This window comes from Lissotriton vulgaris, unplaced genomic scaffold (assembly GCF_964263255.1).
Source record: "Lissotriton vulgaris unplaced genomic scaffold, aLisVul1.2 SCAFFOLD_3233, whole genome shotgun sequence".
In the NCBI taxonomy this organism is placed as follows: Eukaryota; Metazoa; Chordata; class Amphibia; order Caudata; family Salamandridae; genus Lissotriton; species Lissotriton vulgaris.
The window spans coordinates 47,479-73,529 of NW_028252674.1; the positions used below are offsets into that span (position 1 = coordinate 47,479).

At 45.5% G+C, this 26,051-nt stretch overlaps 1 protein-coding gene across 1 annotated transcript; it reads left to right on the forward strand.

The window, feature by feature from the left end:
• Nucleotides 1–1,889: 1,889 nt before the first annotated feature.
• On the forward strand, nt 1,890–19,860 carry LOC147662077 (uncharacterized). The gene is made up of 6 exons (XM_086951127.1): nt 1,890–2,050; nt 15,693–15,743; nt 16,263–17,639; nt 17,961–18,265; nt 18,323–19,300; nt 19,378–19,860. The coding sequence occupies exons 3-6, from the start codon at nt 17,373–17,375 to the stop codon at nt 19,523–19,525; spliced, it is 1,698 nt and encodes a 565-aa protein (XP_086807253.1). The 5' UTR covers nt 1,890–2,050; nt 15,693–15,743; nt 16,263–17,372; the 3' UTR covers nt 19,526–19,860.
• Nucleotides 19,861–26,051: the final 6,191 nt, after the last annotated feature.

Below are 26,051 nucleotides of genomic sequence, written 5' to 3' on the forward strand. Positions count from 1 at the left end.
TTCCTTTAGAATCAAACACAAGGCATTGCATCATCACTTCCTTCCTTTAGAATCAAACACAAGGCATTGCATCATCACTTCCTTCCTTTAGAATCAAACACAAGGCATTGCATCATCACTTCGAATCAAACACAAGGCATTGCATCATAACTTCCTTCCTTTAGAATCAAACACAAGGCATTGCATCATCACTTCCTTCCTTTAGAATCAAACACAAGGCATTGCATCATCACTTCCTTCCTTTATAATCAAACACAAGGCATTGCATCATCACTTCCTTCCTTTATAATCAAACACAAGGCATTGCATCATCACTTCATTCCTTTAGAATCAAACACAAGGCATTGCATCATCACTTCATTCCTTTAGAGTCAGACCAGGACCGTGAGTCATAGTGATAATTTTCAGAAACCTTATCACAGTGCACACATGAATGACCCCTGCCAACTACTGCAATGCATTTCGGACCAGAAAGGTCCTTCGTCATAACTTATGAAAATGCACATCAACAACAAAACTACAAACACAATCTTAGTGCATGAAAGACTGTGCCGCTTAGCCAAGAATAACAGTCTTTAAAAAACCCTGTAAAAAAGGTACAAGTTATAAGCAGATTCCAAACCCTGCAAGAGAGAATCATAAGCCTGAAACCACTAGTAAAAAACAGTCTCATGAGTCTTGTATGAGGCTGCATTCTAGTATTTGTGCTCATTGAAAAACGCCTACAGACGACATGTGTCAAGCCACAGAGTTCATTACATCATTTGTGTTCAAAACAAGCAGCAAACTGAAAGTGCCGTCATTCCAAGATGCAAACTCAAGAAGAAACCAAGGTGATTCTTACCCAAGTCAAGATGGCGAACAGGACTGCGTGGAGGATGGGGGGCACTCGAGGCAGCCCCTGCTTGTGCCCGGAGGGACCAAGGCCCCGGAGTGAGGGTTGAAGAGCGGCTGCTGGGTCACCAGCTGCGCATGCGCCGAGTACAGACACTGCCTTCTGCCCCGGAGCGTGGGCTGAAGAGAGCCTTCTGGGTCAACAGCTGCGCATGCGCAGAGTACTGAGTACAGACACTGCCTTCTGCCCCGGAGTGTGGGTTGAAGAGAGGCTGCTGGGTGAACAGCTGCGCATGCGCAGAGTACAGACACTGTCTTCTGCCCCGGAGTGTGGGCCGGAGAGCCTGCTGGGTGAACAGCTGCGCATGCGCAAAGTACGGAGTACAGATTTACCTTCTGCCCCGGAGTGTGGGTTGAAGAGAGGCTGCTGGGTCAACAGCTGCGCATGCGCAGAGTACAGACACTGCCTTCTGCCCCGGAGTGTGGGCTGAACAGAGCCTGCTGGGTCAACAGCTGCGCAAGCGCAGAGTACAGACACTGCCTTCTGCCCCGGAGTGTGGGCTGGAGAAAGCCTGCTGGGTCAACAGCCGCGCATGCGCAGAGTACAGACACTGCCTTCTGTCCCGGAGTGTGGGCTGAAGAGAGCCTGCTGGGTCAACAGCTGCGCATGCGCAGAGTACAGACACTGCCTTCTGCCCCGGAGTGTGGGCCGGAGAGCCTGCTGGGTCACCAGCTACGCATGCGCAGACTACAGACACTGCCTTCTGCCCCGGAGTGTCGGCTGGAGAGCCTGCTGGGTCAACAGCCGCGCATGCGCAGAGTACAGACACTGCCTTCTGTCCCGGAGTGTCGGCTGGAGAGCCTGCTGGGTCAACAGCCGCGCATGCGCAGAGTACAGACAGTGTCTTCTGCCCCGAATGTGGGCTCAAGAGAGCCTGCTGGATCAACACCCGCGCATGCGCAGAGTACAGACACTGCCTTCTGTCCCGGAGTGTGGGCTGGAGAGCCTAAAGCGCTACCAATGACGGCCCTGGGTATCTGTTTGGCCGGCCCCCGCCCGCCCACGCTGTAGCAGTGGCGCAGACTAGCGCGTGCGCAGTGCGCTCTCTTGACTTGGCTGTTGGTGCTTGCATGCACTGGGCCTGGCCTGCCATCTGTGCCGCCTCGAGTCGACTCGAGAGTCGAGAGAGACACTGACACCGACGGCCACATTAAGGTAAAGCGATAATTAATTCCAATTTGAATTTTTATCCAGCAACCCATTTGCCGAATTGACGTAACGTTTGTTCTTATACCTGCGTGTCTAGCATATCAGGGTCGTAACACAGGCCCACGCAGCCCCCGCGTTGCGGGGGGGCCCGGCCATGCAGCCAGTAAGCACTTCCCATCCGTCTGGGATGTGAAGTGCTTACATAACTTGTGTTCGGTTCCCCATCATTACACCTCGCGGTGGCCTCTTTTACAAATTAAATAGTGCTCCGTGGGTCTTCGCTCGTTTAGGGGGGGGGCATGGGGCGGGTAACCATTGTGACGCGCATTTCAGCAGAATATAAAGTGCGCACGTGAGGCATCCCGGAAATGACTTGAGAGATTGCGTGGCCACCGGCAATCATTTAATTTTGCCTTGTCCTGTTTCCTGCCGCCCATTCGCGCCTGCCACTGGAGCTGCAGGGCAGGCGAGCCTCAGAGGGTGGGGTGGGATGCATCCTCCTGGGGTCATTAAAACGTCTTTTTTATTAATGTCGGTGGTTGCAGCTGCAGGTGGTGGTCATTTAGACTCAGTTTTAGGGACTGGCATTTCCTCACGTAACAGAGGGAGAGAGGCCCGAGTCGTCCTGAGGTTATTATCCAGATTGATTTTGCCGTCAGGCAGGCCACACTTTGTCTGGCAATATGTGTTTTGTTTTTCGGTCAGCCATTTGTTTGTAGTTGCAGTTGGGGCCTCACATATGCATATCCTGTTGGGGCCCTCCATGTGCGTTGCACATATAGCGTTGCACTTGGGGCCCCCTCAAGTTTCGTTACGCCACTGTAGCATATATTGCAGTATTATACCTCAAATTGTACTTTGTTTTCTCTTGTAACCTGCACACTTGTCACTTTTTCCTCCTGTAATGCACTGTTTGCTACCTCATTTATTTTGTTTGCTCACGCACAGCTCTGTGGTCCACATAGGCTCCTGCTGGGTGGTGAAGAGGTACCATTTGCACTCAACTGGAGCCTTATTGAGTTAGGCAGCAAATTATTCACTTACAGTACAGTCGATGCACCTAGTAGTGCAATGAAAACCACCGCAATGTTGTAAAACGGTAATTGCCGAGGCTTATCTTGTAACCGGCGCATTAGGGCTGAAGGTTGTGATATTGGCACTTACTAAATGCATTATATTCACCTTGTCTGAACTAAATCTCATCTAGCTGATGTAAAGTGCTTGGCATACCACTGGAATGCAATTACATATGTAGGCGCTAAATGTGCAGGAGGCCACGCCACGGGCTACTAGTATGGAAACGTTAAAATAACTTAGAAGGCAGAGCAGGAAGTCAGTGCGTTACTTAAAAGAGCGCCGAAATAAGGCGCGAATGAAGCATAGGGTAGCGAGGAGCTGGAGATGGCTGCGCGTGGGTCGGGATGTTGCTGGAGGGGCTACGGATGCATATGCGGCTTGAAATGACACGCTGCAGGCTGACAGGAAACTAGGCTTGTGGCCTCCGCTTATAGCGATATATTTTGGTAGCTAATGTATGGAATTATCCCTGACAATCCATCAGTCACAGGGCTGTTTATAACCATGCCGCCACTAGCTGAAGACACAGAAAGTAAATCTTTATTTGTCTTTCTTGTGACTGAATGGCGAGGAGTAAAAATAGTCCCCTGTGACTGATATTTTGTCATCAGAAACTGAATCTTTCATGCATGCTCCATCACTAACTCACACCCCCTACTCCTTTATTGCAAAGGTTTTAAAGAAACATGACCTAGGTCTCGATGTACTAACGCGTTTTGCACTCACAGGGCTTTGGTGAACAAAACTGGAGCCAATCCAAGTGCATAACCCACCCAGTGTCATTATGTACTGAAAACAGGAATCACAAATGGATTTGCACTTCGCAATGCCCGTTTTGCAACTGCTTGCGGTTTGCAAGAAAAAACGGTGTATAAACATGGCGCCCCACTTCCTTGTGACTCAGAAGGTTATATAGCAATGGTTGCTGCCCCCATTTGCAGTCACAAAGCATTGAAAGGATACCACCCGCATAATTGGTGGTATACATTTGCAAAGTGGAAGCTGTCCTGGAGAGACAGTTTCCACTTTGGGAAAGTGGCCTGAGGGCATTGAGGGAAGCATACATCAGTGCAGCCTGCTGCATGCTCCCCTGAAGTTCATTGACCTCATATATAATACTTTTGAGCCAGAGGCTTTCAGTTAGCTCTCTTCATCCTTTGGTCTGCTGTAGTGTCATTCAAATTTTGCTTCTGCCAACAGCCAATGCGTCCTTCTAGTTTAATGTTTTTTTTCCTTTTACTATTGTTTCCCTTTGTGAGGTGGGTAGATCCCCCACATTGCTGCACGGCTGCTCATGTGTATATTTGTATTTATATCTGCACATTGCCCTCTTGCCTCATTATTTTTTCTGTGGTTTTTGGAACATTTTATTACAAAAGTATACACAAGCAGCTAAATTAAAATGAATTTTGGAAATAAGTAAGTAAGCAGCATACTTTGCAACCGGTAATGATATAGGGGTTCTACAGGAGCATAATATAAGGAAAAGCACGAGCTCAGCCTCATAAGACAATATAGGAAAGAAATTAAAGATAGCAAAATAAGTAAAAGAAGATAGATGGATATGGTGATTCAATCATGATTTGTTGTTGGACTTTGATATATGATGCATAGGGGTAGTAGGTGATTGTAGGCTCGGTGATGGAATCTAAAGGCCCTAGGTGGGCAGGAGTGGGAACTTAGTAAGCAGCCATAAAGGGTGAGATGGCATTTCACTAGTATTTGCGTATTGTTTAGTAGATGTGGGAAAGTGCCTTATTTTAGATCGTTCCTAAATCTTAGGTATTCTAAAAAGTTGTAAATTAATCTAGGAAACATGTCTCATGGTGTATTAGCTGCTTGGAGTGAGAAGGGTGTCATTTCCCCTCTTGTGGAAAGGGGAGGTGTCTAGATACTGACTCTAGGTTTTGGTCAGGGACATTCATGTCTCATGTAAGCTCAGTAGGTGATTTTGTGGACTATGCCAAGCCCTTCGAAGAAAATCCTCTGAGAAACTTGGGGCTATTGGAGGTGTGACATACGTTACTAAGCTCTGTGGCTGTAAGATGTAGAAGAAGCCTTACTGCTGCCTTTTGTACACGCTGGGTTTTGCACTTGAGTAACAGAGCAAGGCCTACATACAGTCCACTGGATTCTTCTATTTCTGTCACTATGCTGGGTAATATGTGGAGATCTTAATCCTGGAAATTTATGTAAGGTTTTTATTCAGTAGGGTCTTGAGGAAGAAAAAGGATTCTTTCCATATTGTTTTGACGTGTTAACATGTGAGATGAATAGCTGGATGGAGATAAGGATGGATGGAGAGAAGAGTGAGTGTGAGCGTAGCTAGGTTGGGTTGGTCCGCCCCAGGCGGCACTATTTTGGGGACGGGGCTGTCTAGACCTGGACCGTGTCATGTATGTGCATGTAACTTGCATGATCGAGGTAACTATTAGCGGCGATACTACGTGTCTCTCGGACCTCTTTCAGGTGCTCGCCGTCCTTTTTCCCGAGCACCCTCCCAGGGGGGCGGCAATCTGAAGGATAGCCCCGGGCGCCACAAGCTCTAGCTACGCCCCTGCTCCTTCAATAACCGAGGGTTTTTTCAATTAAGAGGGATGTCTTTTAATGGCAGCAGTCTACGAAGGGGCAATATTTCTTTCAGTAAACGGGGGTCTGGGGTTCCGAATCCACCAGCGTCCTCCGTCCAAGCAGAGCAGGTAATGGCTGCTTGCCCTCCTGGGCCTAATATGATGAGGGTCTTCGAGCGGAGGATGCACCACTGTGGGACCACCTGACACCAGACGCTGCTGCCGGACCTTCTGTGCGCTTCTGTTCTCTTCGGGGGCGCAGTCTGACCCCACCTTCATGAGTTCACAACTCTCGCCCCTTCCGTGATTGTGAGTGGTAAGTGCACCTGCTCAGGTGGGGGCAGCTTCAGTGGGACGGAGACCCCGCTGTGGTTCTTGAAGGGAGCTATTCATAGGGGCAGGATCGTGGCCACTGAGGTCTAACAAAGGGGTGACTTTCCTTTTTTTTTTAATTTCTGTAATTTTTTATTGAAAGAAGAGTATATATATACAAGGTACAGTATGTATACAGGGGTACAAAGGGATATACAAGAAGAAACGCCCAAGGGGGGGGGGGGGGGGAGACATAGCAAGTGTAGTACTGGCATTCCGGGCCGGTTACATAGTTATATAAAGATCGCATGATCTCGATTGTTCTCGATTGTTCATGTCTCAGCTTCCCGCTCATTCCCCCCACCCTGTCCCACCCTGTTGGTTCGGTTGGGCTGCGTATTAGATCGTGTGGCCGATGGTTAGTCGTTCATGCGGCCCCTGATTGTCTGTCCCCCCGGCGGCGGGAAAGGAAAAAGAGAAAGTGAGAGGTAGAGGAGGATTGAAGTATGGTTGTAGTATTGATGGAGCACAGTGCTTGTCCTGGTCAGGGTCTCTTTCTCTCCCCATTTCTCTCTCTCCCTCCCTCCCTCTTTCTCACCTCTCTCTCTGTCTCTCCCTCTCTCTTTCTTCTCTCTATCTCTCTGGGTTTCTGTCTCAACACCGCCGAACACCTGCACTTCCGGATCCACACCGACCCCAACACCACCCTCAGAGGAACACTCATCTACAGACCCCCTGGACCCCAGGCTCAGTTCAGCGACTCCATCGCCGACCTCGCCAGCACCCACGCACTCGCCTCCACGGACTACATCCTCCTCGGGGACCTGAACTTCCACCTTGAGAACAACAACGACGCCAACTCCGCCACCCTGATCGCCAACCTCGGCCTCAGACAACTCGTCACCGCACCCACCCACGCCGCCGGGCACACGCTGGACCCCGTTTTCTCCACAAGCTCCCATGTTACCTTCCAACACACAACCGAACTCCACTGGACCGGCCACCGCTGCATCCATTTCACCTTCAAGAAACCAACCACACACCACCGCACCCAACAACTACCTCGCTGCTGCTGGAGCAAAGCCACCGACGACCAGCTGTTCACCCTCACCCAGAAACCCACCCAGCAACCCCACCAGCCCAGACGCCGCAGCCCGCAACCTCAGACAGTGGATCGACGACTGCGCCAACACCCTCGCCCCGCTCAAGAAACCCTCCAACAGCCATGCCAGCAATAGAGCCATCTGATTCACAGACTAGCTCCAGACCTCCAAACGCGCATGCCGGAAACTGGAGAAGACATGGCTCCACGAATGCACACCGGACAACCACGCAGCCCACAAGGACGCCACCGTGAAGACATCACCACCTCATCAGACTAGCCAAGAGATTCTCCTTTAAAAACCGGCTGGACAACAACGCACATGACCGCAAAGAGCTCTTCAGCATCGTAAAGGAACTCTGCAACACCAGCGCCACCACCAACGACAACACGCCCTCACAAGAACTGTGCGACTCAGTAGCCATCTTCTTCCACTGCAAGATCGCTAACATCCACGACAGCTTCAACACCATGACCGCTTGACTACGCCAGACACCACCTCCCCTGCGAACACCACCAGCACCAACCTCCTGACCTCCTGGTCCATCATCAATAACAACGAGACACGCAAGATCATGAACTCCATCCACTCAGGATCTCCGTCAGACCCGTGCCCACACCACGTATTCAACAAAGCAGACGCAGCCATCGCACCACAACTACGGAAGGTCATCAATATCTCCTTCGAAACAGCGACATTCCCGGAAAGCTAGAAGCACGCCAAAATCAATGCCCTCCTTAAGACCCCAAAGCGGACCCCAAGGACCTCAAGAACTTCCGGCCCATCTCCCTGCTCCCGTTCCCGGCAAAGGTCATTGAGAAAATCGCCAACATTCAATTGGCCCGTCACCTGGAAGACAACATCTTGGACCCGTCCCAGTTTGGTTTCAGACGCAACCACAGCACTGAGACAGCCCTCATCGCCGCCACAGATGACATCAGGCACCAACTAGACAACGGTGAAACATCAGCCCTCATCCTCCTGGACCTGTCGGCCTCCTTCGACACGGTATGCCACTGCACACTCAAGACACCCCTCCTAGAAGCCGTAATCCAAGAGAAGGCCCTGGACTGGACCACGTCCTTCCTCTCAGGCAGAACCCAGAGAGTCCACCTCCCACCCTTCCAATCCGAAGCCACCAACATCATCTGCGGCATCCCCCAGGGCGCATCCCTCAGCCCGACACTGTTCAACATCTACATGGACCCCTCGCACAAGTAGCCCGCCATCACGACCTCAACATCTCCTACGCCAACGACACCCAGCTCATCCTCTCCCTCACCAAGGACCCACACACCGCCAAAACCAACCTCCACAAGGGAATGAAGGCCGTCGCAGACTGGATAAGGAGCAGCCGTCTGAAACTGAACTTTGTCAAGACGGAGGTCCTCATCCTCGGACCCACCCCCTCAGCCTGGGATGACTCCTGGTGACCGACCACGATGGGAACAGCACCAACACCCACCGACCATGCACGCAACCTAGGATTCATCCTCGACTCCTCCCTCTCCATGTCCAGGAAGGTCAAAGCCATATCCTCCTCCTGCTACAACACCCTCCTCATGCTCTGCAGGATCTTCAAGTGGATCCCGACCGAAACAAGAAGAACGGTAACACAGGCCCTCATTAGCAGCAGATTGGTCTACGGCAACGCACTCTACGCAGGAATCCCAGCCAAACACCTACGACGACTACAACGCATCCAAAACGCTTCCGCCCGACTGATCATCAACGCCCCCCGACGCAGCCACATCACCCCCCACCTGAGAAACCTATACTGGCTCCCCGTCGACAAGAGGATCACCTTCAAGCTCCTCATCCACGCACATAAAGCACTCCACAACGCCGGACCAGCCTACCCGAACAGCAGACTCAGCTTTCACACTCCCACCCGCCAGCTCCGCTCTGCCAGCCTCGCCCCCGCATCCAACGTACGACATCCAGCGGCAGATCTTTCTCCTACCTCGCCGCCAAGACCTGGAACACCCTCCCTACCCACATATGGCATACCCAAGACCTACTCTCCTTCAGAAGACTCCTCAAAACCTGGCTCTTCGAACAGTAACCGCATTCCCTCTCCCCTCAGCGCCTTGAGACCCTCACGGGGAAGTAACGCTCTTTACAAGTACTCTGATTGGTTGATTGATAAAATGTGGTCCCTAAGTCCACACATAGTCTAATACTCTGACCACTATCCTTGGTTGTGATTTGTGTGCCAACCAAGCAGAGCTCTGTATTTCTTGAATTACACCTTGGTTGACCAATTTTTCAATTTCCAATCTTAAAGGTTCTCTCATAAGTAAAGAAATAGAACGTGTTTTTTGAACTACTGGGACAGCACCTTCTTTTAGAACAATTTTATGCATGTAAGTTTTTAACAATGCCAAATTTTCGTTACATCTGGAAATTCTATAGTGAGATTGGTTCCGACTTCTGGGGGATCAATGAGTAAAACTTGGTCATGATTATTGGGGTCCAGGGTAATTCCTAATTCCTTCTGATGTTTCCACACCAGAAGACTTGATCCCTGCTTGGTTATATAAATCTTTCCCACTGTGTGTCTATTTTTAAATGAAATTCTCATTTTCACCATCTTTTCTAAGGGTATAGGTTGACTTATATCAGCATTTTCCAACTTGATGTTATGCTTAGTAAACTTCTCGGTAAAATATTTACTTTTCCACTCGAGTAAAAGGGAACATGAGTCTGCATATACCTTGAATTTTTCCTCATCAAGACTAATCTCACATGTGGGATACTGTGTTTTTTCCTCCAAGTTTCCTTCCTCAATCTGAAAAATAAAATTATTTTCCTCTTCCTTCTCTACCTCAGGGTTTTCAATCACATGTACTTTGGGACTATATAACAGCTTGTCACGGAAGGGGGGCTGCAGGCGATGCCTGTCCAATGCAGTGCAGAGGAGGTGAGGCCTGTCCAGAGCTGGGGGGGTGCAGAATAGGTGAGGCCTGTCTAGTGGGGTGCAGAGGAGGTTAGGAATGTCCAAGGGGTGCAGAGGAGGTGAGACCTGTCCAGGGAGGTATAGAGAAGGAGAGGCCTGTCCAGCATGGTACAGAGGAGGTGCTGCCAGTGCAGTGGGTGCAGAGGAGGTGAGGACTGTCCAGGGACCTGCATTCTAGGTGAGGCCTGTGCAGGGGGTGCATTAGAGGTGAGGCCTGTCCATTGGGTGCAGAAGAGGTGAGACTTTTCCTTTACTGGGTGGTGCAGACGATGTGGGGCCTGTTCAGGAGGGGGTGCAGAGGATGTGAGCCCTGTATGAAGGGGGCGGGGTGTGCTAAAGAGGTGAGGCCTGGCCAGTGGGATGCAGAGACGAGGAGGCAATTTCCAGAGGGGGAGGGGGGCAGAGTAGGTGAGATGTATCCACATGGGTGCAAAGGAGATTAGGCATGTCGGGCAAGGGGTTGGGAGGTGCAGCAGAGGCGATGCCTGTCCAGGGTGGTGCAGAGCAGGGAAGACCTGTCCAGGGGGTGCAGAGAAGGTGAGGCCTGTCCAGGGGTGCAGAGGAGGAGCCAGGCCTGTCCAGGGTGCAGAGGAGGTGAGGCCGGTCCAGGGGTGCAGAGGAGGTGAGGCCTGTCCAGGAGTACAGAGGAGGTGAGGCCTGTCCAGGGGTGTAGAGGAGGTGAGGCCTGTCTAGGGGTGCAGAGGAGGCAACGCTTGTCCAAGGGTGCAGAGGAGGTGAGGCTTGCCCAGGGGTGCAGAGGAGGTGGGGCCTGTCCAGGGGTGCAGAGGAGGAGAGGCCTGTCCTGGGGTGCAGAGGAGGAGAGACCTGTCCAGGGGTCTCAGAGGAGGTGAGTGAGGGCTGTCCAGGGGTGCTGAGGAGATGAGGCCTGTCCAGGGGTGCAGAGGAGGAGAGGACTGTCCATGTGATGTAGAAGGGGTGAGGCCTGTTTGGAGGGCAGTACAGAGGAGGCGAGATCTGTCGGGGGGGGTGCAGAGGAAGCGAGGCCTTTCCAGGGGGCTCAGAGGAGGTGAGTGAGGCCTGTCCAGGAGGGTGTAGAAGAGGTGAGGCCTGTCCTGTTCTTGGGTGGTTCAAAGAAGGTGGCGCCTCTCCAGGAGGGATGCAGTGGAGATGAGGCCACTTCGTCCAGGCAGGGTTGTCGAGAGCTGAGTTTAAGTTTGTTTATTGTTGCTCCAAGAGATTTGTGTAATGAGTGTAAGTTGCTTGTAAACTGGCCAATTGAAGAGCCACGGAGTGAAGCGCCTCAAAATATTTTATTATATATACAAGAGATTAATGCAGATTTACAGACAATATTGCAAAGGCAAAGACCGGGTAAAAGAGGGTGCATCTTTTAGCGTTGCATCCAGAGGTTAGTTCACATATCCAGCAAAATGTGAGGGGCTGCAGAATAACATTCTGGATGAGATTTTGTTTTACGCAAAGAACTGTAGTGACAATTTTGTTACCAAGTAGAAAAATGTATCAAAGAAAAAATAATGAGCGCTCAGACAAAAATGTTCCAGAAGGGTGACAATATTGCAAAAGCAAAGACCGGGTAAAAGAGGGTGCATCTTTTAGCGTTGCATTCCGAGGTAGTGCATATATCCAGCAAAATGTGAGAGCTGCAGACTAACATTCTGGATGAGATTTTGTTGTAACAAAAGTTCTGTAGTGACAATTTTATTACTAAGCAGAAGAAGATCAAAATAAAAATAATGATGGCTCAGACAATATTTTTCCAAACGGGTGACGAAATTGGTTCTCACAGATTGCATTCTCGTTTTGATTCTGGGTTTGTTTGAGGTGTGAATTTGGATATGCACGGCGTTGGTGTGCAGAGTAATGATGTTCAGTATGTGCAAGGAGGAAATGTTGTTCCTCTGGGTCAGGGCCGGACTGGGAACCCAAACCAGGCCTGACAATTTTGGCGGCCCAGATCCCTACCTCTTTTGTTGCAGGGGGTGATATAGCCCCCAGTGACCAATATGTTTCCCAGCACTGAACAATCCCCCACTCTTCCAGCCTCCCGGGTAAACCCTGAAGCCCGTTGCGGCCGGTCCGGCCCTGCTTAGGGTATAGGTTTTACTGACAGTGGCAATTTAAATACCTCAAACACTAATGCGCAGAATATGAGATGCTCCTTGCAATGTTTGCAGGAACCTGGGAAACTGGAACATGAATCAGATGGCACAGAATGGGATGTCACAGTGGGAAACATCCTTTACAACGCAACTTTTACCACGCAGTGCCTTTACATCGCAACTATTACAATGCATGTCATTACAATGCATTGCGCTGGGGGGCGCTCTAGGATAGGGATTCGATTTAATTTACTATCCAACACCTTCCCTACTATCCACGGGGACTGGAGTTGGAATAGTAAATTAAACTATTCACTATCCAGCACCCCTCAACGCTATGCGTTGTAACAGCATGCGTTGTAAAACCTGCGATGTAAAGGCATGCGTGGTAAAAGCATGCGTGGTAAAAGCATGCGTTGTAATGTCATACATCCGTCACAGTCAATGGTTCCAGCCCAACTGGCCTCTGTGCCGAGCATGCAGAATCAAACGCAGATATATTGGAACATGCCTTCAGTTCAGATGGTGCCACAGCCCAGTGCAGAATAGAACGCCAAGTTCTCAACAAATTTAAGACTTCAATAAAATCCTTTTTTGATTAATAATGATTTTCCACAACTTTCATATACACTAGGAGTTTCTACTGGAGTGAATCAGACACAATGACGGTGCCTGAGATGGGAGAAGGATTGCATGCTTGGGGCAGTCCTAGAGGTCACCCAGAGTGGCCCTTTTGTAGAAGAAGTAAAAGGGAATCCGGCATCACTTTTAATCAATAAATGTGCCTCCCGTTCCACAGTCAGACTGACGGGAGCGCCCAACCCACTCCTCTTGGGAAAGGAGTCCAAGTAGTAGGCATTTCTAATAAATAACTAATAGGCTGTCAGAAAATGTTCCCGTACAAATTGGGTCAATGATGAATGGCACAAACATAAACTGTGATTAAGAGCCAGTTATTATGTTAGGGAATAACCTTGTAAAATAACTTGTGGCTTTTAGGGGAAGAGTCACAATTCATTATTCATTTTGTAGGTGTGGTTTATTAAATTACATTTTGTTGTGCCATGTTTTCATGAATATTCATTGGTTGCTGTCATTTTTACCTCATCATGAACCATGTCAATAATGTGTTCTCTCTGTCTAAAAACTTATAAACTGTACTGTTTTGGGATATTTGCTGGAATTGTTTTATTTTACACTTTTCCTAAAGTCAGACTACATGTCAATCCTCTTACTGATTTTGTACTTAAGAACGTTTCCTTGATTTTTAACCAGGCCGTTTCTATGTCTTTTGCTATTTGATATTATAGAAAAACGTTTTCTTATTTCTTAGTACACATTTGTTGTGGTGGTCTGTCAATTGACTTTACAGATAGTTATTTCTGATTCTGGCCCCTCCTTCTGAGACGCCAGTGACACTGCGAGCTACGGGAGGAGGAAGGGGGGAGGCTCTTGTGTGCCCTGCAGGTTCTATCTTCTGCCTTCTCCTGCCCAATCCATATATTTCGGAAAGGCAGAGGTCTAGTTCTTGGGTTGCCGTCCTATAGGGCTCACAAGACACTGACCCTCCGTATCACATCTTTAAATAATTTATAAATTGAAAGCGCCAACACATTGATGCCTTGTTGCTTCCAATGCTCAGCATTTGAACTCTGCATCAGCTTGAGCTTGAATTGTAGTTGCTCAGAGAACATGGTTTGGAACAATCTAAGAGTCTCGTTGAATTATCTATGAACGGTGGGCAGAATTTAACATGCCTTTTGTGAACCAGATTGTTTTGATTTGCAAGTTTCATGGGATCTAAATGGAAAGATGGGGGTTATGAAGACGTGGACTGGGTTGTTAGGGTTTGTTCTCTGAGACTGTGGGTGTACTCTATATTCACAGAGACCTTTTCCAGCAGAGTATTGTGGTTGTTGAACCAAAAAAAGTATTTATTCATAACCAGAGTTGCTTGACAATGGCCTCCAGAGAACAAGAGATTCTTTTGTTTTGGAAGTTCAGGACGGTTATTTGGAAGACGGGATGAAGTATGATCGTCTGAAGCAAAACTATTTCTTTACTTCCTTTCAAGGTATTCTGGGATCACCAAGTAGTGCAGCGTGGCTGCCACCCTTGGAGGAACAACATATAATATAACTTTCAGGTAAGGATTCCTATAACTGTAAGTTTCCTTTTCCCCTGTTTCTTCTTTCTCTATTCCCTTTGTTGAACTGTGTTTAAAAATGACCATCAAGACTCCATTCTGTGTTGCCATGCTCTCGGCAAACCTGATAAGGAATTGCTTTCTGTGACTGTTGAGCCTAGCTTAACCCCCTGCTCCTCGTGGTTGAGCCTCCTGAAAAGCTGCTCGTGCACCTTGTCCTCCGGTTGCATCAGAGGTTCAGCCACTTCCTGTCAGCTGTTGGTAATTCAGCCTCTCATGACCAGCGACTGTGACTTGTGACCACCATCTGTGTCCTGAAAACAAAGGCTGTGTGTTTTGCGCCAGCAGCAGGCGCTCTGTGACTGCACCTTGTGACGGAAGACAGAGGCTGTGTGTGTTGTGTAAACAGAAACAGATGCTCTGTGACTACGCCATGTGAGCACGGAAGTCAGACCAACGCCACCTGAGGGACATGCTCCTTTACCACGAGTGCGCCACCCGAGGATGATGAAGCACGAGGCCTAACTAGAACTGGACAGATGAGAAACTTGCATTGTGTAAGGGGGGTTGCCAGTACTATAAATATGTGTAAGCTGTGAAGGAAAACCGCAGTCTCCGTAGAATTGTCTTTGTACCATTCTGGGACCTCTGTCCTTAGCTCGAGCTAATAAATGACTTGCTTCCCTCCACGGCTGGTTGTCCTGGTCTCTTTTGGTAATGTATGATTGATGCAAGAAGGACCCGTAGATTCAAAGCGTTTCCCTGCGCCACTGGCTTTGACTTCCCTAGTGGGGGGGGGGGTCTCCAAAAGCCAGTTCTACACCTTTCTTGATCTCTTTTTTGTTTTTGTCTCTTCAGCTTCAACATTTTACTCCCTCTGTACACTATTCTTGTTGTTATCAAACTTCTGATAATCACCTGATGGAGCCACATTCCTCCTGGAACGTGTTGGGGGTGTAGTGCAGGTCCAGTTCCTTTTTAGGTCAGTTTTGCCCCCCAGTTCCTTAACTATTGGCACATTTGTCTCCTCCTCTACAGCACATGATACTATAATCCCTCTGTTTGTCTTTCAGCGTTGTTTCTCTTTGGATCTGACTTCCATCTCTTTACATCCTACCATCCTACCCTTTTCTGTCTTATCTACTACAAGCAAAAGACACAGTACATGTGTGTGGACACACATGCACACAGGGCTTGCTTTAGGGTGGTGTGGCCGGTGGAGCTGCACCTGGTGCTGACCTTGGGGGCACTGTGTTTAGATGTAACTTATGGTTTCCTGTGCTGGAACATGTGGTGAGAGTGGAAGATAGCCTTTTTCTCTTTCTTCTGTTTTGTGTTTTCCTTATCTAGACCCTTTTTCGTTTCCTTTACTGTTGTGCTGTTTTTTTTCTCTTTTTCAGGTGTTGCAGTGGCCTGGTCCTGTCGAAGGAGCATGAGTTCTGGGCCACAAAGTAAGTCCTTATCATCCGCACAATTTGAAATGGTGAATTCCACTGAGCTAACTGGACACAGCATCTGTCTATGGTGGCATTTAAAGCACTGAGTGCAATAAGGCCAATTCCTTTGTTCCTAGATCACTGGAAAAAGGAATAGATGAAGAGTCTAGGTGGGCAGGGTTAGTAAATAACATCTGATAATTCATTAAAAGTATTACAAATATCTCATTTGATGCCAGCCTTTGCCACAGAAATTGTAAATTGATAGTGTTGGTTGCTTCTGAGAATCGGTGTCACAATATATGTGCAACTTGAGTTTCTTTCTTAAATATTAATACGTTTGCTCTCACATCCTTGAGTTCCATTGATCCAAAGCTCCCGATCTACAGTGTTCCGAGCTGTTTCACCACTATCAGAAATGATACTCAACTGATTTCCTAGCTTGTTTTTGTCAATACATTCTTTGTGCAAAGTATAAGGTCACAAATATTTTTTCTTTGTGTTCATTTACAATCTCTGACTCCGTTTCTACAGGTGACTGAAGCATGAACAGAAAAAAGAAGGTTTAAATTTAGTGAAACATAACGAAAAGGATTATTTCAAGGAAAGTTAAAACATTCTCGCGCTCTAGAGAAGAAACACATTCTATGTGCCAGGAATGGTGAGGATGTTGGAGCGGAAGAAACTGGTGAATGTGAAAGTTGTCAAATCCCTAAAGGAAAATTACCATACATGTTTACCAAGTGCCAGTAACTGAGATTGAGGAGAACATTGGCCACAACTGATCCCCACACAGTGCACTTGAGAAAACTCAGTGATGTAAATTCTGTTTGATGGTTTATGAGAAATGCTTTGGAGACGCAAACCCTCCCCAACAGATCAGTATCCGTAGACGTGATGTGAAAGAACCGTCAAGAAGACTAATATCCTCGGTTTACAAGCGCAAGCTTTTGTCTCCATCTCCTATGATTCAGAGGAAAGAAAAGATTGTTTAAAAGAAAGTCATTGTAAATGCTCTTTCTCAGATGTTGATTCACCAAAGATGCTGGATTATCATTTCCAATATAGGAAGATTTTCCCCCACCAACTCTGTCTCTTGAGTTTGATCCGAGTGGTTTCAAAGGATCCTGTAACTCCAAAGTGGATCATGTACCTGTCTTAGCCACTGAGCAAAAAAGCATATACTGGCACTGAAAGTATAAAAGGGGCCAGTGTTACGCTACTGATAATTCTTAAACCACCCTGGCATGCCCTAATCATCTGTCATTACTTGTATGAACAATCATAGCTACCAGGCAAACACTAAAGCCCAAAGACCTTATCAGTGCTTTTAAAACTCCTAAATCAAATGTGATAAAACAGAATCACTAAATGAGACTAATTAAACAAGAGAAAATTCACCCGGGCATAACTTGGAGAAAATGAATCCATGAGAGGTCTCTTAATCAATACAAGGGGCTCCTCAGTGAAAGTTAATAGAACAAGTTAGATCAGTGCCTTTAAAGGTAGGAAAATGATCTCCAGGTAAAAACTATCATTAGTTAAATACAAATGTTAAGAAGAGCATCTGAAATGTATTTTAGAAGTTAATGCTGAGTTGTAACTTAAACATGTACACAATCAGAAATCAGATTCAGTCTTAAAATGACGTGTATTCAGGAACAAACCCAACTTGGAGAAACAAACAACTCGAATAAGAGCAATAACTGTGAGAACAGCTTTAGTTATCAATCCCACCTCACTAAACATGAGAAAACTAGCTCTGGACGAAAACCCTATCAGTGTCCTGAATGCCAGAAAGGCTTCAGTCTCAAATCCAACCTTACTGTACATGAAAGAACTCACACTGGACAAAAACCTTATCAGTGCTCTGAATGCTCGAAAAGCTTCAGTCAGAAATCCAGACTTACGGTACATGAAAGAACCCACACTGGACACAAACCATATCAGTGCCCTGAATGCTGTAAAAGCTTCTGTAGCAAATTCAATTTCACTATACATGAAAGAACTCACACTGGACAAAAACCTTATCAGTGCTCTGAATGCTCGAAAAGCTTCAGTCAGAAATCCAGCCTTACTGTACATGAAAGAACCCACACTGGACAAAAACCATATCAGTGCTCCACGTGCCAAAAAAGCTTCCGTTTTCGTGGCAGTCTGATTCAACATCAGGTAACTCACACTGGACAAAAACCTTACCAGTGCTCTGAATGCTTGAAACGCTTCAGTCAGAAATACAACCTTACTGTACATGAAAAGACCCACACTGGGTATAAACCGTATCAGTGCTCTGAATGCTGTAAAAGCTTCAGTCAGAAATCCAGCCTTACGGTACATGAAAGAACCCACACTGGACACAAACCATATCAGTGCTCTGAATGCTGTAAAAGCTTCAGTCAGAAATCCAGCCTTACTGCACATGAAAGAACCCACACTGGACAAAAACCATATCAGTGCTCCACGTGCCAAAAAAGCTTCAGTTTTATTGGCAGTCTGATTCAACATCAGGTAACTCACACTGGACAAAAACCTTACCAGTGCTCTGAATACTGGAAAAGCTTCAGTCAGAAATCCAGCCTTACTGTACATGAAAGGACCCACACTGGGCATAAATTGTTATACTGCTCTGAATGCCAGAAAAGCTTCAGTAGTAAATCAGCTCTCTCTCACCACGAGAGAGCTCATACTGGACAAAAACCTTATCAGTGCTCTGAAAGCTGGAAAAGCTTCAGTCAGAAAGGCAACCTTACTAAACATGAAATGACAAACACTGGGCATAAACTGTATCAGTGTTCTGAATGCCAAAAAGGTTTCTATCAGAAATCCGGTTTAACTCTACATCAGAGAATACATACTGGGCAGAAACCGTATCAGTGCTCTGAATGCTGGAAAAGCTTCAGTCAGAAATTCAGCCTTACTCGACATGAAAGAACCCACACTGGGTATAAACCGTATCAGTGCTCTGAATGCCAGAAAAGCTTCCAACTGAAAATGACTCTCACTAGACATGAAATAACTCACACTGAACAGAAACCTTATCACTGCTCTGAATGCCAGAAAAGTTTCAGTCAGAAATCCAGTTTAACTCAACATGAGAGACTCCACACTGGGCTCAAACCGTATCAGTGCTCTGAATGCTGGAAAAGCTTCACTCGGAAATCCGATCTTACTGTACATGAAAGGACCCACACTGGGCTCAAACTGTATCAGTGCTCTGAGTGCCAAAACAACTTCAGGGATAGATCCGGTTTAATTGTTCATGAAAGAACCCACACTGGACATAAAACTTATCAGTGCCCTGAATGCCAGAAAAGTTTCAGTCAGAAATCCAGTTTAACTCATCATGAGAGAATCCACACTGGGCTCAAACCGTATCAGTGCTCTGAATGCTGGAAAAGCTTCAGTAAGAAAATAAATCTCTCTACACATGAGAGAACTCACACTGGACAAAAACCTTATCAGTGCTCTGAATGCCGGAAAAGCTTCAATCAGAAATCCAACCTTACTGTACATGAAAGGACCCACACTGGGCTCAAACCGTATCAGTGCTCTGAGTGCCAAAACAACTTCAAGTATAGATCCAGTTTAATTGCTCATGAAAGAACCCACACTGGACAAAAACTTATCAGTGCCCTGAATGCCAGAAAAGTGTCTGTGACAAATCCAGTTTAACTCAACATGAGAGAATCCATACTGGGCTCAAACCGTATCAGTGCTCTGAATGCTGGAAAAGCTTCCAACTGAAAAAGACTCTCACTAGACATGAAAGAACTCACACTGGGGAAAGACCTTATTAGCTCTCTGAATGCTGGAAAAGTTTCAGTCGGAAATCTGGTCTCACTCAATTTGGGAGAACTTACCTGTAAAAAACCTTGTCATTGTTCTAAATGCCTGGGAAGCGTCTGCTGGAGATTCAATTTCAGTCCACAAGAGAGAAAGCACAACGAGAAAGGAAATTACCCGTGCTCTCAATGTGACAAAAACTTCAGTTGTAAATGTAACCTTTCTACATAGGAGAGACAATGTGGGAGAATAAAAGGTTCTCACTGTCAACCCTGAGGAGGAGCTTTCAGCATCTCAAAACATTTACATGAAGCAGCCACAAAGACTCCACTCCATTGATTGTCCAACAAACCGTCTACTGAGAAAAGCACACAGCGAGGGATGGAAATGCTTGAATTAACCTCATCCTTTTGTAACTATTCGTGGCCTCATTCCATTCAGCGTGTTCTGCTCCCTGAGTGTTTATAAGCCATGGCTCTGACCCACAAAGGCCATTGATCTTGAACTTTGAGGCCACGCTGCTAGATTCAGGAATGTTTGTAACCTCAAACTGTTTCCAGCCTTAATAAGCCTCACCAGGGGCCTGCAGCAGGAGTCCCTTTGTCGTAGGTCTATATGGGACCAACATATGTTCTGTGCCACGTAGGGCTGATCATTGAGAAAAACTAAAGGTGATAGATGAACTGGTAGTTCATCTCGGCAACATCCCGCCACATCATTCTCTAGTCTTTGTGTAACTACAGACAAGGCCAGCCATATGCAAACCATTCTTGGCTCCACCCTAAATAATCCTAATGACTTCTGTTCCAATGGGACATGGCCTCGTATTACAAAGATATGCGAGACAGCAAGGACCCCCTGATACAGTTCAACTTCCTGGGTCAGGGCACTTGAAGAAAATGTGTTCCAATTTGGAGAACATATGTACCAACAAACAAAAGGCGTAAGCATGGGGGCAGCAATGGCCCCATCGATAACCAATATTTATATGGCTAGGTTTGAATTTCATCACATACACAACGAGATGGCACCATTCTATGAGTCTGTTTCCCATTGGTACCGGTTTATTGGCGATATATTTTTTATATGGACCAATGGGGAACAGACTCTACAAGAATTTCTAGAATGGATTAATTTAGCAGATAGTAATCTCCGTTTCACTGCACAAGTTGATGCTACAAAAGTGGAATTCCTTGACATATATATCAAAAATGAATCCAAGAATCTGACGGTTGACTTGTATACTAAGTCAACAGCAAGGAACACGCTACTCCATTTTGGTAGCTACCATCCGAGAAATCAGAAGGATGGGATACCATTTTCACAGTTTTTGAGAGTGCGGCGAAACTGCACAAACATTAAAGATTATGATATTCAGGCTGTAAAAATGAAAGAAATTTCTTGCTCGCGGATATCCGAATCGTTTAATACGTGAGGCATATAAGCGAGCAAGATACTTTGATCGTGATGCTCTTCTGAATTCAAATAAACAACAGAAAGAACAAAAGTTGGTCTGCATAGCAAAGCACTCTCCTCTAAATGCCACAGTCAGACAGATCATCAACTCAAACTGGCATCTATTAAATATAGAACCGACACAACCAAAACTACCAAAACCCATGTTTGCGCATCGACGCAACAAAAATCTGAAAGATCTAGTGGTTAGATCACGTTTCAGTGGAACTACCAATATTGTCCCCTTTGTACAGAAATCACTAAATGGAGAAAATGCCATTAAGGGCACCTCCAGATATGGCACATGCCAATCTTGTGATGGCATAATATCAGGTGAGACATTCACATTCAACAAAGTACAAATACAGGCTAAGGAACTGTGGACATGCAATACAACCAATATTGTTTATTTGATATTGTGTCCATGTAACTTAGGTTACGTTGGAGAAACCGCAAGAACTATGAAACTCCGCCTAACGGAGCATAGATCTGCGATTAAAACAAAACAATTGACAGCACCACTGGCATCCCATTTTTCTGAGTTCCATCATTCTCCGTCTCAGATCCGTTGGCGCATCCTAGAAAAGATTCATATAGCCAACAACAACGGCGGAGATAAAATTAGGAAAAAAAGGGAGCTTTATTGGATCTTTACTCTTAATACATTTACCCATAGCTTAAATAATGACCTACCGTGGATAAATGCTATCTTATAACAAGAAAGATTGACGCCTCTGTCTTTATATCTCTTTAATTTGGGCATATGATAGGATTAGTCAAATAATATATAGTCCCCCGTATAATAAGACCTTTCCATATATGACACCAGTAGTAGGCATACCCATCTTATTTACGGTACTCACTTATTCATTTTTCATTTTTTCTTTGATAAATAAACAGTAAACAAATCAAAAATAAACCTAAAATAAACATTAGAAAAGCTAAATACTCATGACTGGTCAATACCGGGCATCTAGCGATATGAAGTCTTGTCGCTTTAAGATGCACGAGAAAACCAGGTGAACCAATTAGCTGCCTTGATAAATAGACCAATAAGAAAGCGCCAAACAAATCCTTTGCCCGAATATCGGAACCGCCGGGACGCCGCTTAAGCCGGTCCGTCTCATATAACAGGAACACAGGTAAAACTTTTGCAGCCTTGCACCAAACGCGTAAAGCTTTCCTTAGTTTAAACAGGATGGCCACGATATAACGTTAGCTACGTTCGTTTTTATCGTTTCAGCTGCCTTGATATTAGACCAATAAGAAAGCGCTAAACAAACTCTTTGCCCGAACATCAGATACCACCAGGACGCCGCCTTAGCCGGTCTGTTTCAGATAATACAAACACGGGTAAAACTTCTGCAGCTCTGCACCAAACGCGTAAAGCTTTTCTTAGTTGTAAATATGCTGGCCATGATATAACGTTTGCTGCATTCGCTTTGCCGTTTCAGACCACATATGCCGTATAAATGCTGGGATTAACCATTGGCATTTATCGCAGCAGGTCGTCCACCCCGAGAGACGATTTAGGTAAACAATAGAGTCACCTTTGAATAGTAAAACCGTAACATACCTCGAAGATTTAATATGACCGGTGAACAAAATCTTTTTTCTTTATAGATGTATGACCACATGTATTTTTAATTCGTATCGGATACATACCGAGTATGGCACCTAAAAACAGCGAAAACTAAGGATTTTCTGGTAAACGCGGTAAGGAAAGGATGTGGTTTGATTAAGGACATGTATATGCAAACAGTAAACAAGTAATCAATGTGCTTTATTACAACTTATGCTTCAGATAAATAAAACGCATGCAGTATAAAACCAAACTTTACCTACTGCAATACTACCAGCGGCTCTATAGACTAAAACTGTAATATAAAAGCTAAAACAGTGGTATTTTTACAAAACACGTACTGTATTAAATAGAGTTTTCAGATGATCAGTTACTTTTGTAGTGGCAGGTATTCGTTTCTGTGCCTTTAGTAATGAAAGGAAATGTAAAACCAACCATATATGAGTGGAGAAATATGAATAGGGTAATCAAATGTAGTAAGTCAAAGTTTATGTTAGAAATTATAAATAAGTAATACCTGCCTTAATAAAATAAACTTATAACAATACTGCCTGTTGAATAATGAGGTTCACCTGATTCACTTACAGTGATCTAAATATTTTGGCCTGACTATAACAATCCCGTGCCGCTAATGAAGTAGCCTACTGGATGTTTAGCGAGTCTAGGTGACCACTATATCTACATACAGAGTTTGAAATCCAAGTCAATCTGAGCTTCCTTAAAAGTCGGGTAAGCATATTCAATTAATTTGACAAATGATTACAACTATTTAGTCTCAGCATATAATCAGTGAATAATGTTCTCACATTGCAGATTTGGCCTTCATTGATACTCATATTAATCTCCACGGTATCTTGGCATTTATTCTGTCCTGACCCTTGATATCTATCCTGTTCTGTCCTTAAAATAGGTAAGCTTATCTGATGCCTTTAGACATGAATGATTAGAATAAAAGGTCCATACTAGAATCTTAATTAATGTGAAAGAGACTCTTTACACCCTGACAGTATGCTAAAAATGAACTTAGGTACAACAATTTATATTGCATGTAGTGCAACTGATATTAGGCTAATATCATAACATAGTAATCAAGGAAAGCAATAATAGCTAATGATTTCTAGTGAACAGCCATTTTGCGAGCCAAATACCCAACCTTACTACACTTATATCTTTTTCTGTTGTCTTTCTTATTAACCTGGCTGTTTACCCTGGTTATGTAATTCTTTTTTCCCCTTTATCCTCTGTTTTATTCTGTCAGAGTTAGGTTGTCTATATATATATCACAACCAGTAAATGAGATGAACAGTATGCTATTATCCAAATGAAATAAGTTGCAACTGAAGAACTGTTGTCTATGTGCAAAAGAAAGATATGGTTACATTTCGTGAATTGTGTAGTCCATGCCAACTATGTATAGGATAGACACTATTATGTTTGGAAGCGGTATTATCAAATCGTGTTGATAACCAGTATCTAGCACATGTTATAAAAGCCAGAACACTATCTGTTTTGTACACAGAAATATAATATTGTAAAAATATCTTTTTTATAAATATCTTTTACAGCACGATGGTACAGTCCTGAGGAAGGCACTTAAATAGTGTCGAAACGCGTAGACAGGAGACAGGAAACCATCCAACAGTTTTTATATTTATGAATTATTTGAATGATTGAAGTTATGCATATGATGTAATGCTACAAAAAACTTTTTTATCTTTTGTGTATAATTATGTATCAATTTGATCTAATATCATGTTAGTGTAATAAGTATTAAATTTGTATCCTAATGTGTACAAACAGTAGTGGAATATCATTTCTCTACGTGGTCTAAGCCACCTTTTATGTGTTATCTGGTTCCAAACATTTGCCTGGGTATTTTACTCACACATACTCGTATTACAAAAATCCACACGAGTGGCCTCTTTCCATCTTCTTTTTGTTTCAAATAGAACCTGCTATCCCTTTAACCATGCCTCAGGCCTGCCAGGTTCCATGCTTTGGCTCTTATCATCAACCTTGAACCATCTCCATAACTTGGAAGCTCCGAAGACTTCACAGCTTGAAGTTTCCCACATTTTGATGGCCGTGGATTCAGGTTCAACTTGATAACCCAACTCTACTCTGTGGGAATTTTGCACTTCAAGCCACTTCTGTGCAGCTCGTCACCTTCTGATACTGATTCAGCCAAAAACCTTGCATCAAATTCCAGTGTTAATCATCACCAGAGACTAAACTTACCTTTGTCCCCTCGAGCATAGCTACCGAAGTCAGCTACAATTTTGTAGGTGACTTCCTGATTGATTCTGTGGGTCTGCTCTTTTTTTTAAAATTCATTTTCCTTTTTGTTTGGTTTTGACTTCCACTGTTTTGCTTTACCTTCGAGCGTGCCTTAGGCCATACTGCTCAAGCCACGGTACCAAAAGTGCGCTAAGAACACTTAAGTAGAAGAGACATTTACCTTTGCTGACCAAAGTTTGGGAAAAGCAAAGCAGGCTGACTCCAGAAAGCACACTAAGGTTACTTTTTTTTTTTTTTTTAATTTTTATTTGGAAAACCTCAAACATTACAGCATGTGCAAAGCAAGTATAGGCCAGGGGGCCACCAAACAATATAATTCCAGATGTCGAAATGTCGTGCAACAAAGGGAAACAATACGGTGTACCCCGGCTCAACCAGCCACATTAAATCAGGATCGACGTGCAAAATTGTCCACATTATTACAGGATATGGGAGGATTCCAATTTATAATAGAGTTGAAGGATCAAACAGCAAGCATTAGTACGACGTCGCATATCAATCAAAGCAAAGGACAGGATAGTAGCCGTTAGTCGACCACAGCATTGGGAGAACAATGGGAAGATATTAAGCCAAATACGATCGAACTGAACCACAGTGCCCCACTCACGAAAGCGAGCAATGATAGCCAAAATCCGTAGCTTAAAGGGACACAAGCGATGATCCTCCCAAGGAACCCGAACCCCCGCCTCCAACTATAAGGAAATATATAAGAAAGGAAGATACACCAAGAAAGAACGAGAAAAGAAGAAAGAAAGTAGGGCCATAGAGACAAAGAAAAAATAGAAATACGTCCCGCCCCCACCCCCCACCCTGCATGCAGCGGAAGGCCACGGCCCACCCCCCCCATAGGCATGCCTGTCGCCCCAGAAAACCCACAAGAGGGAAATTAGGAGGAGGGCCCTAGCTCCGGCCCCAGATACGCCCCTCCCCACCCTTCCCGAAAGACATGGAAGCCCGCCATGATGGAGGGCAAACAACAGCATATAGTCATCCCGATCACCCCAAATCACCGTCACAAGCCATGGTACAATCCGGCACCAAGAACATCCAACAAGTACATAAACAGCCCAGGTTTAGCCCTGGCCGGTCCGAACTGAAATAGTAAAGCACCGCATATCATAGAGAGGCAAGTACAATGAGTCCACAATCCCTGTTGGAGCCGATCCGACTACGAGTAAGAACAAAAGCGTCGATACGATGATGCA